General features: G+C 37.0%; 1 protein-coding gene across 4 annotated transcripts in view; it reads right to left on the bottom strand.

Moving 5' to 3' along the window:
* Positions 1-12,303, bottom strand: part of trim33 (tripartite motif containing 33) — a 30,481-nt gene extending 18,178 nt beyond the window's left edge. For 2 of the 4 annotated variants that reach the window (XM_067394482.1, XM_067394479.1), the window contains exons 1-6: positions 11,731-12,302; positions 6,235-6,353; positions 5,778-5,925; positions 5,253-5,385; positions 4,108-4,224; positions 3,795-3,909 (exon numbers count right to left, since the gene is read on the bottom strand). In XM_067394482.1, the coding sequence (XP_067250583.1) occupies positions 3,795-3,909; positions 4,108-4,224; positions 5,253-5,385; positions 5,778-5,925; positions 6,235-6,353; positions 11,731-12,271 (1,173 nt within the window). In that variant the 5' untranslated portion in view covers positions 12,272-12,302. Of the gene's footprint in view, positions 1-3,794; positions 3,910-4,107; positions 4,225-5,252; positions 5,386-5,777; positions 5,926-6,234; positions 6,354-11,730 lie in introns of all 4 variants that reach the window. The other 2 variants (XM_067394481.1, XM_067394480.1) reach the window with 2 other exon arrangements.
* Between the last annotated feature and the right edge of the window lie 5,724 nt (positions 12,304-18,027).

The raw sequence follows: 18,027 nt of genomic DNA on the forward strand, positions 1-18,027 counted from the left end.
CTACCAAAAGCATCTCATTACCAGGTGGAAATCTGTCCTCTGCTCACCACTTGTGATTGGTACACCAGAGTTGGATGTTAACATCAGGTGTAAACATGGTCTCTATTGCTTCTATCTAGTTTCACTAGACTTGAGGGGCTTCATCAGTCATGAGATTCTGACAGTGAAGACTCCCTGAAGATGAAACACCATTAAACACTGTGACATCTGCCGGGCTTGATTTATCACTCACAGGTGTGAATCGCAGTCAAAGGTGTCAATTGGGGCTAATTTGAGTTGAGCCCTGAAGCATAGTGTTGTAGGTGTTTGACAAACAGCACTGCCCCTTTCAGACATTCAGCACTTCCACATTTGGCCTCTCACAAACCAAAATCTTTAAACATGCAATCCTTGTCCTTCAGATATTGATACATTGTTGAATTTTGTCTGGAGGGGTTTGTACTTCTGTCTTGCATCATTCACTTGTAAACTGGTGTCCTTTCTTTCTTACACTAACAGTTTTGCTCCAATTCACACAATCGGTAAAGCTTCCCCCACAGCAATTTGCAAAGTTTATGGCATGTGATAAGGTTCACACAGTGTGGTGGCTAGAAAGAAAAAAAACAATGACCTTATTCTACTAGGTATTAACATGCATCTCAGGTGATCTGATCACAAATGGTCAGCTGAGACAAATCACTGTTTACATCTAGAATAACATGCAGCTCCAAAGTATCTGCTACGAGTACTTGCAAGTAGATTTTGTGTCTCAATACATGCATCACTAACTGCATGTTAAATATACATTCATATACTTTTTACTCTCATCAGTGTTAATTTTGTTGACAAATAATTTGTGCCATTTTCGTCAATGACATTTTTTCACAGAGGAAAATGAGAACGACTAATAAAAATGAGACTAAAATGTGGTAGATGCACACATTTGAATTGCATGTCTCATAAAACGTTAAAAACTGTAAACGTCTGGGAGAAAGAGAAGAGCTGACATATAGATACAAAAGAGAGCTCTATTCAGTAAGGTTTTCTGTGCGCACACAGCCATGCACACAGAAAGCGCCTCTCAGCGCACAAGTATGGAATTGAGCCATCTTTCGTGTCTTTTCACAACTGAACAGACAAATACACACAACATTATGTCAAATAGTTGTGAGAATATCGGATGTGCATCAGTGTATTTTATCCCAGCATTCGGTCTTAAAGTGACAGCAGCCTAATAAACCTGCTGCTGTCTGTGCCCTTAATATTAAAGCTGAAAAGACAGAAAAATCACTCAGTGCTCTAGATTCATTATATTTAATTTATACAAATAAATATGTCTGCTTGAAAGAATAATGTATGCAAGTTGTTATAAAGAATGAATATATCATTCATTGCAAAGACCACCATATGTTCTTCTTTAGGAGATCTATTTAAGATAATGTTATGTCACAGCATTTAAATTTGTGTCTGTATTGCATGCTAAAAAATTTTTCATTCATATTAACAGGTTAACAGATATTTTTTTCTTCAGGAGTAGCCTATATCAGTGGTTCCCAAACCTGTCCTGGAGGACTAAAATCTAATGGGTTTAATTAAAGTCTTACAATATTTAGTTGCCTAAAACTAAAACAATTCAGATGACTAAAATATGACAAAATAAATGGGATTTTAGTCAAAAGACTATGAATAAACTAAATTTAAAATTTGCTGTCAAAATTAACACTGACTCACCACAAACATGACACTCATTGTTATTTTAGCTGAGCAGTTGTATTCACTGAACTTTGGATCTACAAACTTCACATCTATCTTTGTTAATTTGGCAGACACTTTCAACTAATTTGAATTGTCTGCGCAAATGCATGATGATATCAAGGGCTTTTTTTGTATTAGATTTTCTTTTAAAGCCATAGTAAGCCTGCAGTTTAAACCCCTTGTTTTATTGTAAAGTTTGATTGGCAAGTCTTTGTCGTTTGATTCGGTTCACACATTATGATGAGATAGCACCAGCTTACACAGCAAATAACATTAATGCACATTGTTCCTTCTCTCAATGATGCTTGATGGAATACAGTGGGTACGGAAAATATTCAGACCCCCTTAAATTTTTCACTCTGTTATATTGCAGCCATTTGCTAAAATCATTTAAGTTCATTTTTTTTCCCTCAATGTACACACAGCACCCCATATTGACAGAAAAACACAGAATTGTTGACATTTTTGCAGATTTATTAAAAAAACTGAAATATCCCATGGTCCTAACTATTCAGACCCTTTGCTGTGACACTCATATTTAACTCAGGTACTGTCCATTTCTTATGATCATCCTTGAGATGGTTCTACACCTTCATTTGAGTCCAGCTGTGTTTGATTATACTGATTGGACTTGATTAGGAAAGCCACACACCTGTCTATATAAGACCTTACAGCTCACAGTGCATGTCAGAGCAAATGAGAATCATGAGGTCAAAGGAACTGCCTGAAGAGCTCAGAGACAGTATTGTGGCAAGGCACAGATCTGGCCAAGGTTACAAAAAAATTCTGCTGCACTTAAGGTTCCTAAGAGCACAGTGGCCTCCATAATCCTTAAATGGAAGACGTTTGGAATGACCAGAACCCTCCTAGAGCTGGCCGTCCGGCCAAACTGAGCTATTGGGGAAGAAGAGCCTTGGTGAGAGAGGTAAAGAAGAACCCAAAGATCACTGTGGCTGAGCTCCAGAGATGCAGTCGGGAGATGGGAGAAAGTTGTAGAAAGTCAACCATCACTGCAGCCCTCCACCAGTCGGGGCTTTATGGCAGAGTGGCCCAAGCCTCTCCTCAGTGCAAGACACATGAAAGCCTGCATGGAGTTTGCTAAAAAACACCTGAAGGACTCCAAGATGGTGAGAAATAAGATTCTCTGGTCTGATGAGACCAAGATAGAACTTTTTGGCCTAAATTCTAAGCGGTATGTGTGGAGAAAACCAGGCACTGCTCATCACCTGTCCAATACAGTCCCAACAGTGAAGCATGGTGGTGGCAGTATCATGCTGTGGGGGTGTTTTTCAGCTGCAGGGACAGGACGACTGGTTGCAATCGAGGGAAAGATGAATGCGGCCAAGTACAGGGATATCCTGGACGAAAACCTTCTCCAGAGTGCTCAGGACCTCAGACTGGGCCGAAGGTTTACCTTCCAACAAGACAATGACCCTAAGCACACAGCTAAAATAACGAAGGAGTGGCTTTACAACAACTCCGTGACTGTTCTTGAATGGCCCAGCCAGAGCCCTGACTCAAACCCAATTGAGCATCTCTGGAGAGACCTAAAAATGGTTGTCCACCAACGTTTACCATCCAACCTGACAGAACTGGAGAGGATCTGCAAGGAGGAATGGCAGAGGATCCCCAAATCCAGGTGTGAAAAACTTGTTGCATCTTTCCCAAAAAGACTCATGGCTGTATTAGATCAAAAGGGTGCTTCTACTAAATACTGAGCAAAGGGTCTGAACACTTAGGACCATGTGATATTTCAGATTTTCTTTTTTAATAAATCTGCAAAAATGTCAACATCTCTGTTTTTCTGTCAATATGGGGTGCTGTGTGTACATTAATGAGGGAAAAAATGAACTTAAATGATTTTAGCAAATGGAGTGAAAAATTTAAGGGGGTCTGAATACTTTCCGTACTCACTGTATGTCTGCAGAAATAAGCAGTAACATAATCGGCCACCATTTTCTCAGTTATTTTAAGATCATCTCTGCTGTTTGTACAACATCTTTTAATTGGAATTTCAGACCATTTCATTTTTATTGCTTTATTGATGCCTGTACACTTACCTCCAACTGCTGCAGTAGAGATTTGCCCTTCTTGTTGATTTCATTGATGAGAGTAAAGACTGCTATTTTTATCTCATGTTCCACCTTCTTATGCGTCTCAGCAACTTCTTTGATTCTAAAGGGAAAAAAGGGAACAAAAGACATTAAAAAGGCTTAGTCGTTCATGAAACGATAAATCAATACAATTCTGTCAAACATTCAATCATGTCCAGCTACTTTTCTTTAATAAAAAAAAAAAAAAAAACGATCTAGATGACTTGGCAATCGAATTTGAACGTCATCAACTATAAAACCGATGCAACAGAAGTCCTACCTGTTTTGCACCTGAGATGCAGAGAACTCCACAAAGTTCCTCTTCTCTTGCAACTTAGTCATGAATGTCTCAATGATGCCTTTCTGGTTTTGAAAAGCTTCTTCTAGAAACTGGTACCTGCAAAAAAAACAGGTGGTGGAGGTGAAGATTATATTATACGGTGCTTTTATGTTCTTCTGTCCCTAGTGAAAAAAAAAAAAATACTAAAATGTACTTGAAATACATTTATTTTGTGCCAAGTATACTACAAATACATTTACATATTTATGTGCTAAATAACAATACCCTGCAATTGGACTTTTGGTATACTAAACTGGTATACTTAAAGGCCCAGTTTCACAGACAGGGCTTAGCCTAAACAGGGATTAAGCCTTAGTTTAGTTCGGGCATTTAAGTAGCTTATAAACGTTCACTAGAAAAAAGCATTACTCTTGTGCTACTGAGATAAAACAATGGCACTGACATATTTTAAGATCTGTCAATACAAGTTACTTTCAGTTACAACAGCTCAAACATGCATTTTAGTCTAGGACAAGCTTAAGCCTAGTCTGTGAAACCAGGGGGATGTCTGCTACACTGGAACAACTAATTTTATATTTAATGCACTTTAATTGTGCACAAGTAGTCCTGAGGTACAACTAAAGATATACCTTGGGTACACTTTAAATATCTTGCATTTAAATACTGATATTATACAAAGATCATACAATCCTTATTTATAGTGATATTAAAACACATTGTTGGCATAATATTTAGAAATGTGCATTGTGCAATAAAGAAATACTCCAAATAAAATTTATTTGAAATTTAATATCAGTAAGTCTTAGGTGATGCATCAATAAATATGTTAATGGATTTGAAGTATACTTAGTATGAAATAAATGTATTTTAAATAGATTTTGGTATAGGTTTTTTAACTAGAGGTCTTTTTGAGCCACATACTGTTGTTTTTTTTAATTATTTCTGGATGATCTATTCCTTTAATGGCATGTTTTGGTTCTAGGTACTTATTCTCTCTCCATTTGATTTTCTTGTTCAAAACTCTTTCATATGTCGCCAACCGATTTAATACTGTGCAGATGAAGATGATCATTATGAAGATGATGATGGTGTATGGTTACTGTAAACAGTGTGGTCCGTCTGACCTGTGTTCTTTGTGTTCAAGCAGCTGGCAGTCTCTGCAGGTTAGAGTGTCACATGTCTCGCAGAAGAGCTTGAGGGCCTCTTGTTTGTGCACTGGACAGAAGACAGGTCTCTGGCCTGACGTCCCAACCGATTCTACAAAACAGAAACACCCAAGTTAAATTAATCTTTTGCTGCTTATTTCTTCCCCTGTCCCTCTATTCTCTCAGTCTATGACTGCCATATGTTCTCATATGCCCCTTGCCAAACTCAATCGAAAAGAGGGAAACTAAGTGGGTTAGCTCTAATGAAAACAGTGCAGGCCGAGCAAGCCACTCACTCAAAACTCTGCCTGTTGCCATAGCAACTGTACTACGACAGCCTTCTAAACGTGCAAAACAGATGCTCCACACCGTTAGTGAAACATCCAAACTCCAACAAGGCCACTAGACCAAAGCATCTTCTAGCGTAATGAAAACAATCATATCACAACTGCCTTGCAAATCTAAGCAATTCAATATGGAAATGAATTGGGCTACACCACATACCAGGAGATACTTCCTCTTTTTTACGTATTTTATGGTCCTTAGTGAATTTGACCCTTTGATGCGCTTCAATGCAGGTTTTACAGAGCCACTCCCCACATTCCACACAGAATCCAATGGCGCTGGCATTATCTTCACAGCTGGTACAAACCTGTTTTAGAGCAAATAAAGGATGACACCTTTTCAAATAATGTCATCAAACATGATGAATGATAGCATCCAAGATAATAGGGGTGTGAATACCAATGAATTTGATTCTAAATCAATTTTTTGCTTAATTTGATTTCACAAAATAAAGAGCAATGCGATTCAGTAAATCTCTAAAATACATTTATGGGCTAACAGCGTTTATTCTAATTTTAAGCATTTAAAATCAATTATTCACTAAAGCCAAGTTATTAGGACTGATGGAAAGATTGTTATGCTTTAGTTAAATCAAAATCACAGAGCTGATACTGACCTGTGTAGAGTTTTCCACTGATGTACTTGTGGCCTCTGAAGTGTCCTTGACAAAGTAATTGTCCACCATGTCAATCTGTTTGTACTCCTGATGGCACACACTGCAACGCATGACATTCACTGCATAAAAACATAAAAAAGAAACAAAGAGTTAGCAAAGCCTGGAAACAAACAGAAAAGTGATACAGGAGATTCATGCATCCATGTTTGAGTAGTAGTCACATGAAGCCCTAGACAATAACTGACATGACAGGACAAAAAATAAAAAAATAAATAAAGAATAAAAAAAGGACACCGAACAACTTAGTTCATAATACTGAAGAAAAAAAAAAACTTGTCCAGCAGTACAGTTTTTGTTTGCCGTGCGAGGAGACCCAGGTTCTACTCCCCATATATGGAGATATTTTAATTTTTTTAATAAACTATATTACACAGAATGGAACTACTTGGAGTTGGACTAGTAGATTGATTGATTACTATGACACATCCCTAAATACAACTGAGAAGGAGCATTGATATTTTCAGAACTGACTGGACTGACCAAATTTAGACGTGTGAATGGGCGATTTCCTTCATCGACATCACTGTTTTTACCTAAAATAAAACATGCAGCCTAAGATCAAAAGTATGCATTCATGTGATATATATACACACACATGAATTATGTAACCAGGAAAACTACTTGCAGTCTTACAACAGGATATCGTAAAACTGGAGAATGTCTTCATTTAAATTCCATTATGGGAAAGGAAGGAAAAAAATCTTCCTATAGGGAACGTTGAATTTCTTACTGAGGGTGCATGCATAATAAACACAAAGTAATGACGGCTTCTTAAGCATTTAAAATCCAAAAAGGATTTTGATTAATTAATAATTCATATGGTTTTATTAACTATTATTGCCATCTGCTGCAATAACTGCAATAATAGTCTGCTCTTTGTGTGCGTCATGCAGCAGCATTTCACCACAAATAATGATCTATTCATAAAACTAATTTAATTTCATCTTAATTTAATTTGAAAACATATTGAGTGATTGGACATGCCCCTCCCCCATTCGTCACATGCAACACCCCCCCAACCTCTTTTCCCTGACAGCCCATCAATCCCCTACAAAGCTATGGCTAGAACTAGTCCAAACCAGTTTGAGCCAGTTTGCACTGGCTCATACCGCTTTCAGCCGGTTTCCCCTAAGCACCCAGCTGCAAAACCCTGCAAATGATTGGCTAGTGAGAGCAGCTGGAGAAACACTGCACTGAAACACAGTGCACCTCACAGCTGAGTTACTCTGTAGTGATATTAACTGGAGCCATTGATGCATTGCCTGAGGCACATCTATTCCACAACACGTCACATGCAGAGCCCTGTAATGCAATCAGAATGCCTTATTATTCAAACAGAGGGTTATAAACCACTTTCTTTAATATTTATGATGCATTTAAATTATGTTTGAAGTCTTATAAAACCCAGTATTGTTAAATTTTACAACACAACTGACATTTTAAGATTCAGTCTGGCAAAATTCGCAATATTCACATAACAGTAGTGACAAACTAGTCTACATTATTGAAAAATATTAGCTAGCTAAGAGCCGTTAAAATTCACAAAATAAACATGGTTTATGTACGTCTACAAAAACGGGTTGCTGATGCCAAGAAAAGTGTCTGGAAACAAAGCAAATAGACCAGACGGCTACAGTCAAGCTGAGAATAACAGTTTGACAACTTTAGTTAGACAACATGCTTGAGTACAACAAAGTGCTTGTTGAGATTCAACTAACAGCACAGAGTGTGTCAAAAGTAGTTTTCTCAGTCGGGTTACTGTGATGAGTCACGCTGGTAAACGCTGAGCTACCTCCCTCAGAACTTTAATTAAATGTCTACGACAAGCCCAAAACAAACCTGGCAAGTGAACAAACCCTTCAATTACAGATACCAAAAAAAGGAGTAAACCACCAAATAACAATCTAAATTTAAGGCTTTAAAATGCAATTATTTTGAAAACATTTATTTTTTATTTTTTTGCAAATGTCAGTAAAATTAGGTGCAAAATTCTGATCATCAACTAATTAGTTGATTTATTTTACTTTTATTACATGAAGAGGATTGCAAATTATGAAATATGACTGGAATGGAAACAGGGTTGTAAATAACATGATTGTTGCAGAATAATTCAAATGGAATGGAATTCTAATGAAGGGAAACAGGGTTGCAAATAATATGATTGTTGCAGAATAATTCTAAATTATACCAACATTCTGCAATTTGAAGAAAAGTATAAAATTACAGAATTTTCATTGATAATTTTCCATACAATAACTTGAACATGGCTGAATGACTGAGCTTGTGGAATTCTGTCAAAATTACAATTTGTGCAAAAAAAAAAAAAAAAACAGATTATTTACTCGTTTTTGCCTGAAAATTGCTTCATTTAAAAAAAAAAGAAAAAAAGAATTTCATATTCAACAGAGTACGTCCAAATTCTGACATAGGAGGATTTACATTTTTGGATGCATTTGAGAAGGTAGACTTCTGAATTGGGAATCTTAAAGGGTTAGTTCAACCAAAAATGTATATTCTGTAATTTATTACTTACCCTCATGTCATTCCACACCTGAGACCTTCGTTCATCTTTGGAAAACAAATTAAATTATTTTTTGATAAAATCCGATAGCTCAGTAAGGCCTGCATCGCCAGCAATAACACTCCCTTTTTCAATGCCCATAAAGCTACTAAAAACATATTTAAAACAGTTCATGTGACTACAGAGGTTCAACCTTAATATTATAATGCGAGGAGAATTTTTTTCACCAAAAATAACAAAATAGCAACTTTATTCCTCAATATCTAGTGATGGGCAATTTCAAAACACTGCTTCATAAAGCTTCGAAGCTTTACAAATCATTTGTTTCAAATCTGTAGTTCATAGTGCCAAAATCACATGAATTTAGTAAACGAGGCTTCGTTACATCATAAGTGTTTTGAAACTTCAATAGTTCACGTGGCAGTTTGATATGCACTCCGAACCAATGATTCGAAACATCGTAAAGATTCGAAGCTTCATGAAGCAGTGATTTGAAATCGCCAATCACTAGATATTGTTAAATAAATTTTGTTATTTTTGGGGCACAAAAAGCATTCTAGTAGCTTTATAATATTAATGTTGAACCACTGTAGAATGAACTGTTTTAAATATGTTTTAAGCTTTCTGGGCATTGAAAAAGGGAGTGTTGTTGCCATCAAATTTTTCAAAAAAATCTTAATTTGTGTTCTGAAGATGAATGAAGGTCTTACGGGTGTGGAACGACATGATGGTGAGTAATAAATGACAGATTTCATTTTTCGGTGAACTAACTCTTTAAGGTATTTATCTGACAAAATTAATAATAGTAATAATAATTAGTAATAATAATAATTAGTAATAAATGACAGAATTTTCATTTTTATAATAGTAATAGTTAACCTTGTCTAATTGTTCTTGCTATGAAAAACATGGGATTCATGCCTGTAATGCATTAAAAAAAAAAAGTAATGTGACACCAAAGTCTACCTTAGTAGTATTCAAGGAAAGTTAACAAACCTAACAATGCAAAAAACTTGCAAAAAAAAAAAAGCCTAGCAAAATATTCTGCAGTGTAATGAGCGCTGATGCAATATGAGATTATTGATCTGATGGCATTCTGCGATAACAGTGAAGAGTCGGTTTAGAGAAGTGAAGAAGTAAATATGCATCAGTGATCGCTGATGTGGGTGAATAACCACACATAAAATAAAAAGAAAATAGCTTTACATGCTGCAGCTAATGCTGAATCTAGTTAATTTATTATTAACTACAATGCATGGTGCTAACTTATTACAAGAAACGTAAGCATAATGAAATTATAATACACTGCACTGACTAAATGGCAAAGCAAGTGCACTGACCAACATTCAGACTGATCATCTCATATCTCCACTGCATCAATAATCAGAGATAAACACTCCAACAAACAACGCTAAAAACTATGCATCATAAAAATAAAAAAAAAACGACCACCACAGCAGCTCTTCTAGACTGATTTACCAGCAAAAAATGCAGCATTTGGGGATGACAGTGTGTATTGTCAAAGACAACCATTGTGCATGAATGAGTACATGATCTGGGGTCACAAGCCATGACCCCTGCATTATCAATTCCTCTAGACAGTTAATCCTAGTTACCTCGTGTTTGACCACATTAGTTCACTGGTGGCAGAAATATAGTGACAGCACCGAATCTGATCATCAATAATACATAGACAATGATGTGTCAAAATATCAGGACCACTTGACTAATAAACTGGATCAGCAACTAAATGAGCTTGTCCACTGAGCCCATCACTCTTGATTGAAACCTGTCACATGATTTGACAGGGCGTGCAAGAGGCTGCAACATCTATACACTCAATATAACTCAAATCAAAATGAATTTAGGCGAGACAGACTGTTTTAAAAGGTTAGTTCATTAGAGAATCCATCATTAGCATGTAAAGTTGGGTTAAGAGCAGGGGTTTACAAAATAGGTCACAAAGGGGGGCTAGACATCTGTGGAAATTTTAGAAAAAAACTGTGTAAATTAAGTACATTTTAATTAAATAAAATGATATATTGTTTTGAAGCAGCTTCACAGAAATGTATGATGTTAATGTTAGTAATATCTTCATGCCTTACAGTTGCATTTAGCAAATTTAAGCTGGACAATAATATTTTCGATGACAATCACAAAGCCGAGATTTGCTATATAGATTATTTTGTTTTATGTGAGTATACAGTATGTACGTCAGTACAGTTGGATATACTTGTATAAAGGCGAGACTGTTTTGATTATATAAATAGAGAGAGAGAAAGAGAAAGACAAAATAAACAATGAAGCAACTGCCATTTGCTATATAGTAAATATTGACAAAGTAAAAATAAACATAAAAATTAAGATTAAATCAATGATTAAATGAATGAATAGATTAATAAACATCTAGCAGTATAGTACTATAGTGAGCATAACAAAAAAATAATAATCTAACATAATTAATAGAAAAATATTTTCCAAATAATATTTTATACATATTTATCATATAAATTTTTCTACAGTATATATATATATATTTTTTTTTTTTTGCACATAAACGTATATAAATGCTTTTTAGATTTTAGGATAGGGGTCCCTTGCACATATTTGGGGGTCTGTGTGGCATCTAAAAGATTGAAAACCCCTGGGTTTGTGCATCCATATGAACACAGAGAAAATACTGCTGGTGTTCAACTAACTTCACATGATTTGCTGAACCGTACTTAAGTTCTGACAGTAATAAGTGTATTGAAATAAACACCAAATGCATGGGTTAAACACCAAACAGCACCTGATGATCTCACATGTATGTGACTGCACATCATCACGTGTAAACGGTTGCTAAAAAGCGATGGATTGTTTCTGGATTGTTGGGGACAGAACTGACAAAGCTCACTTCCCTTTTCCTAACTTACCAATACGAGTGTCCTGCCCATGGGGCCCTTGCACCGGGACGGTGATCTTCCGTTCTGGCTGCGGGATGCACTTGAGGCAGAAGGAGTGCAGGCAGGGAAGGAGTTTGGGTTCACAGTCACGGTTCTGGAGACTCTGTTTACACACAGCACACGTATCCAGTAGGTTTAACGGGGCAGCAGGGGTTGAAGAGGCGGAGGATGCTGCCGGAGGAGGCGACATCTCGTTAACGACAGCGGGTGATGGACCAGCAGCGGTGCTGTCCGCTGACGAGGACGTCGACGGCGGCGGTGGCGGCGGTTCAGTGCTCTCGGCATTTGGGGTTCCGTCTGTAGCGCCGCCGCTGCCGCTGGATGTCGTCAGAGCTTCGGGAACGGTCTCTTGAGATTTGGGCTCGTCTGCTCCTTCCTTCGGGTCTGCGTCGATTAAAATGATCGCTTCGGGGTCCTTTGCGCCGCCGTCTCCGTTATCTTCTGTTCCCGAAGCCTCTACCTCCATATTTGCGGAGCTCTCCGTACAATCTTGGCCTTTGTTGTCCGCCATCTTTGCTCCTCTTTGAACCGCCTGACGTTCGACGCGCTCTGAAAATCCAATGTGTTTGACGTCATTCCGTCGCTCTCATGTTCGTCACAGAGAATGACCAACTAGACTTTTTAGTAACGTTATCCATATTGTGAATTACTAAATGAAAAAAAAAAAAAACATCATAAAGTTGCATTTGGCGTCAATTCATATTATATACGTAAATTTACATTGTAATTACCATAAAATATTTTTTATTTAAAAAAAATGTTTTTATAAATGTTTCTATATTCTGTATTTCTATTTTATATTGTCACTTTTTTGCTACAAGTTATATTAATCGAATGCTGTGCAATGGCTATATTCTGAAAATCAGAAAAAAAACTATATCACAGATACCTAATGATGAAACAGAAAGTTTTATTATTTTTATTATTATTATTTTTGGGAGGGGGGGGGGGGTCATGGGTACTTAGTCTTATATAATATAATATAATATAATATAATATAATATAATATAATATAATATAATATAATAATATTTCTTACATTTCAAGTCTAAACTGCAAATGATAGACTTGTTTTAATCAAGCGTCACACAACCCCATTATAATAAAAGCTCAACACGCTGCAAATGAAGAAAACAGATGCAAATAGAAAAAACACCAGCAAATAAAGAAAACATCTTCATAAGTTTGACAACACATGCGCTGCAAAAGTCCACAACGCATGCAAATACAGAAACGCGCCGCAAAAGTCTGCAACGCATGCCAATCGGGTGTGTCTCATACGTCCTGAAAAGTGAAGCTGCGGGCTCCTTGATCGCCCCCTGGTGGCTGGATGCAGTACAGATCATAAAGCCCGCTCTCTCAATGCAGTCGAATGAGACTTAGGTGAAAACTTACAAATAAATTCTGCTTCAAATAAAACTTTTTGAAAGATTGTTTTGGTTATTTAAGGTAGTTGTTATCACGCAGATATATATTCAATTGTTGGTTTTTGTGATGATTTAGATTTTAGCTAGCAATTTGATGTCGTCATGATTCGAAGTTGATTGACAGCTTGTCTGAGGACTGTCTGAGCTTCAAAGGGAGATTAAAGATGTATTAAAGGTACAGTTTGTAAAATTTTTGCAGTAAAATATCCAAAAACCACTAGGCTAGTGTTATATATTTTGTTCAGCTGATTACTAACAATATCTCTAATGTTTTCAACTACTTGTAAATCATGAGAAAATTCCCATTCTAAACAGTGACACGGGGCAGTGCAGTCGCCTGTCAATGACGCAGTTACCTTTGTTACCGCCTTTACTGACGTAGAAACCACATGACAACAGTGCCGTGGACAAATGCGGAAGTAGAGTCTAGCGTCCAGCAAACCACTAGATTGCTTCAAGCAGTTCCTTATTTACTTCTTGCACGTTTTATGGTGGATTGTGTTAATTATTTATGGAACATAATTACTGTTTACCATCTGCCGCTGGTTCTGTCGACAAGGACAGCTCCCGTAAACTCATGACCGGAAAAGCGGAAGCGGCGCCGGCGACTGTGTCATAATAAAAGTCCCGCTGCTCGTGAGGCGTGTGTTGATCAATCGCTCCAGCTCCTCGTTCAGCTCCCGCAACACTCGGTCCTGCGCTACTTTATACTACGGTAACGTTAATAATCGCATCCACGAACATGAGTTCTTCCAGACTCCAATCCCTATTCTTTTGCACCGTCCGTTGATATGGAGACCACATGTCCCAAGTTTCCACTCTAAAACTTTACGTCATCAAACTACGCCTTTGTTTTGAATAGGCTTCTAGCGACCTCTAGCGGAAAAAAATATCACAAATTGTACCTTTAACTAACTACTAATTTTCGATTTCTTTGTTATTTAACACCAACAAAATGAGTTGTTCAGCAGTAAACTGTATTAACCGACCTACAGGATCTGACGGATCACTTAACTTTTTTTCGGTAACATTAAATGTGGGCGTTATAGACCCTTTTACAGTTTGTACACAATGATGACGTAGCAACGTATGCGCGCGCATATTGGCAACGGAAGTAGTGTTGTTCCCCATAGGTTCTAACGTGTTAGCAACTCCGAAAGTGACATCCCAGCTAACCAAAATACGTGACTGTTACGTAACTGCAACGTAATTTGGTGACCAAACTTTCGTCGTGGCGACGTAACTAGTTACGTTGTGGCAACCGGAAAAGTGAAATTCCCGGATACGTTGCCACAACGTAACTTTGTGACGTTGCCAGTTAGTAACTGCGACGTCGTGGCAACGTTGTGTATCAATGGTTGTGTGTTGGTAATCAGTTGGTAATTTTTATATTTATTTATTTTTCTATGGGCGGACATGCAGTAGTTTAACCTAATTTATGTCCTCATTTGCCCAAACTAATTTAAAGGCTATTCCAACAGCTGTGAACAATGAATGCAGAGCTCAAAATGAATTCAATTCATTTATTTTGAAAAACACGCAGAACATGAACAAAAATCCAAATAAAAATAATGAAATACACCCAAACTATAAATAAAAACATATAGCCTACAGCGAAACATAAAATAAAAGCATTCAAGACGTTTTGCACTCAGTATCATTAAAAACATATGCTATGCTAGCGTAACATTTTGCCAACATATATTTCAGACGATCAAGGAAATCACAGAGGTAAAAATATTAACATAAAGTACTTAAGGTAGACTGTGGGTAATGGTACTTAACCAATCTGACGCAGTTGTTGAACTTTATTGCTATAAAACTGACGAGAAACACGGAGAAACGTCGAGGCTGTCCACTCCAGCAGCTTGAATGTTTTCCCGGTTGCCATGGCAACTCTAACGGCCACCAGAACTAATGTAAACATAACAATAAAAAAAGGTTTTGCGTCTTTCCAAAGTTAACTTTATACATTTTTATAAAAGCCGTTTATTCGTTGTCACCTCGGAAAAATAAATTCTTCTCTCAGAAAAATTAACTTTACTCTCTTGTCAACATAGTGTGCGCGCGGCGCGCACTCCATTTGTGGAGGCGCGCGCTGTATGTCACGTCACTATATATAAAAAGCAATCATCCATATTCTGACTTGGTGAAAAGAAACATTTTTTTTTCTTAAGGGACATTTCAGTCTTGTGTCTGACGTTTAATTACACATTTTAAATGGCAAATTCTGTTAATAATAACATATAAAGAATCCGTAAATGATGGTATAATGAAATTACCAGCACATGACGTTGCTGTAACGTTGCCAGTAAGTCATGGAATGACCATTATATTACGAATAGAGTTCGTATCTGGAACGTCCTTGTTTTTTTTTATAACGTTAGGAGATCGTTCTGACGACGTTGTGATATGGTAATTTGATGGTAATAATATTACGGACATACAACGTTGTAGTTACGTTACTAGTAAGTCATGGAATTACCAATATATTACGAATATGTACGTATCTGGAACGTCCTTGGTTTTCTTATAACGTTAGGAGATCGTACTGACGACGTTGTGATATGGTAATTTGATGGTAATAATATTACAGGCATACAACGTTGTAGTTACGTTACTAGTAAGTCATGGAATTACCAATATATTACGAATAGAGTACGTATCTGGAACGTCCTTGGTAATCTTATAACGTTAGGGGGTCGTACTGACAACGTTGTGAGATGGTAATCTGAAGGTAATGAAATTACTGGCATGCGACGTCGTAGTTACGTTGTCAGTTAGTAAGTCATGAAATGACCAAAAAGTACGAATACATTACGTAACTGTTACGTCGTGTGTTAGCTGGGATATATATCTACAGCTTCGCGAGCGGATTAAGCAACACAGACAGATAAAGTTATTTTAAAAAGTTGACTTTATCAAATGGTATCCGGCTTTCAGATCCGTGTAGTCGAGTGGATAGAAAACGTTAGCAGATGGCCAAATACAGTGGCCAGATATATATACATAAACCAGGGCTCTCAAGTTTTAAAGACAGGCAAGAATGACAAATATCCAACAACATGACATGATTTTTAAAGTGACCAATAACATTGACGATGAAATACACTATAATTTATTTAGTGCTAATAAAATTATTAAGCCTATTTGGAGAGAGAGATGTTTAATGTGACAAAATGTCAGTCATCGTGTGATAACGAAAATATAACTAGGTCTAGACTATTGAGCAGGTGTTTTCAGTGAACAGGCTGTAAAACTGTTGACTTAGTTCAGACACTCATGAAAAACTGATGCTGATTATCTGGGAAACATTCTCTAACAGCAGTCAAGTTGTCATTGTTTGTGTCAAACAAGCTGTGAATTTGTTGTAACATTAAAATAGGAGATCATGACTTATTCTGCTTAAAGTGATGCTCAGAGCTCCAGTGTTTTCCTCTGTGGGTGAACGAGGATGATGGTGAACAATTCCAGGGTATGCTTTTTTTTCATTGGTTGATGCGTTAAATCTTACCCAGATACAATAGTGCTATTTTCCGTTTGGCTACTGTGTAGCCTCTTTCTTTTTTTTTTTGATTGGCTGATAAGTGGCAGGCTACTGCAGAGGAGACGCGCTTGATTCCTGCCCGGCGCAGCGGCATATTAAATATATGAAAAATAGTTTTTCTGCGTGAGAAATACAATGTGTGGCGGGAGTGCTTGAAAAAAGAAAATGAGTGACTGTCATGCTCAGTGCGTTACACTTGAGAGCCCTGAAAAACTTTCAGAGTTGCTAACACGTTAAAACCCAAAATGCGCGCGCAACTATTTGATCACGTGGGCTCCTGTAACGTGTTGAACTTGATTTAAAATGGCAGGACCGTTTCTATGTTTCTGACGATTTAGAGTTGTTTCTAGTGGCATATTATATTGAGTTTATCTACTAAATTTGCTGTTTCAAAAATATTATTGCGCTAGAAACAGAATAGCCTATCATTTTATAGGTAGAATTTTAAATTGTGTATAATTTTATAGTCTAATTTAAAATACACGAATGATGACTCCGCCTCCGGGCTCCACTGACGATTCCTTCTGCGCATGCCCAGGCTCCAAACTTTTTTTTTCTTTGACGTATTGCGTAACGTGTCAGTGCCCATTCATCGGCCCATTTTGGTTTCAGTTCAATACAATGGAAGGAAGCGGTGTCGCGTCGTCCATCTTTTTTTTTTTTTTACAGTCTGCAAATACCATAGACAGTAAGGCAAATACAGAAACGCGCCACAAAAGTCTGCAACATGCAAATATAGAAATGCGCTGCAAAAGTTCACAATACATGCAAATACAGAAACGGCTGGCAAATAGCACATACCAGGCCCGGCGATCTCAAGCCCCTTCTGCGATGATCTGAATGATGATGAGGATGATGATTAGGCTACTTTTAGAATTAAATTAATATTTTAATTTTCCCCGCAATAATGTAGTGCATCACGCATAACCGACGCACTGTAATAAGATTAGCTAACAACTCATTTAAAATAGTGCAGATATGTTGAGATCACGTAATCATGTCTTTTGCAGATGGAAAAAAAAGTGTGCTCCTTAAAATCAGTAGAATAGAGAATTATAAACTGTATGTCAACTAATTTTTTATCCAAATCTCATTATATTCATTCATTTTCATGCTAAATAATAAATACAAAGTTACAAAGAAAGATATTTTGAAGAATGACGATAATCAAACTGTTAATTCTGTGGAAGTCAATGGGGCCCATCAACTGTTTGTTTACCCATATTCTTCAGAATTTCTTGTGTTCAGCAGAAGAAAGAATCTCATACAGGTTTGAAACAACATGAAGGTGAG

The sequence above is a fragment of the Chanodichthys erythropterus genome, chromosome 9, assembly GCF_024489055.1.
Source record: "Chanodichthys erythropterus isolate Z2021 chromosome 9, ASM2448905v1, whole genome shotgun sequence".
In the NCBI taxonomy this organism is placed as follows: Eukaryota; Metazoa; Chordata; class Actinopteri; order Cypriniformes; family Xenocyprididae; genus Chanodichthys; species Chanodichthys erythropterus.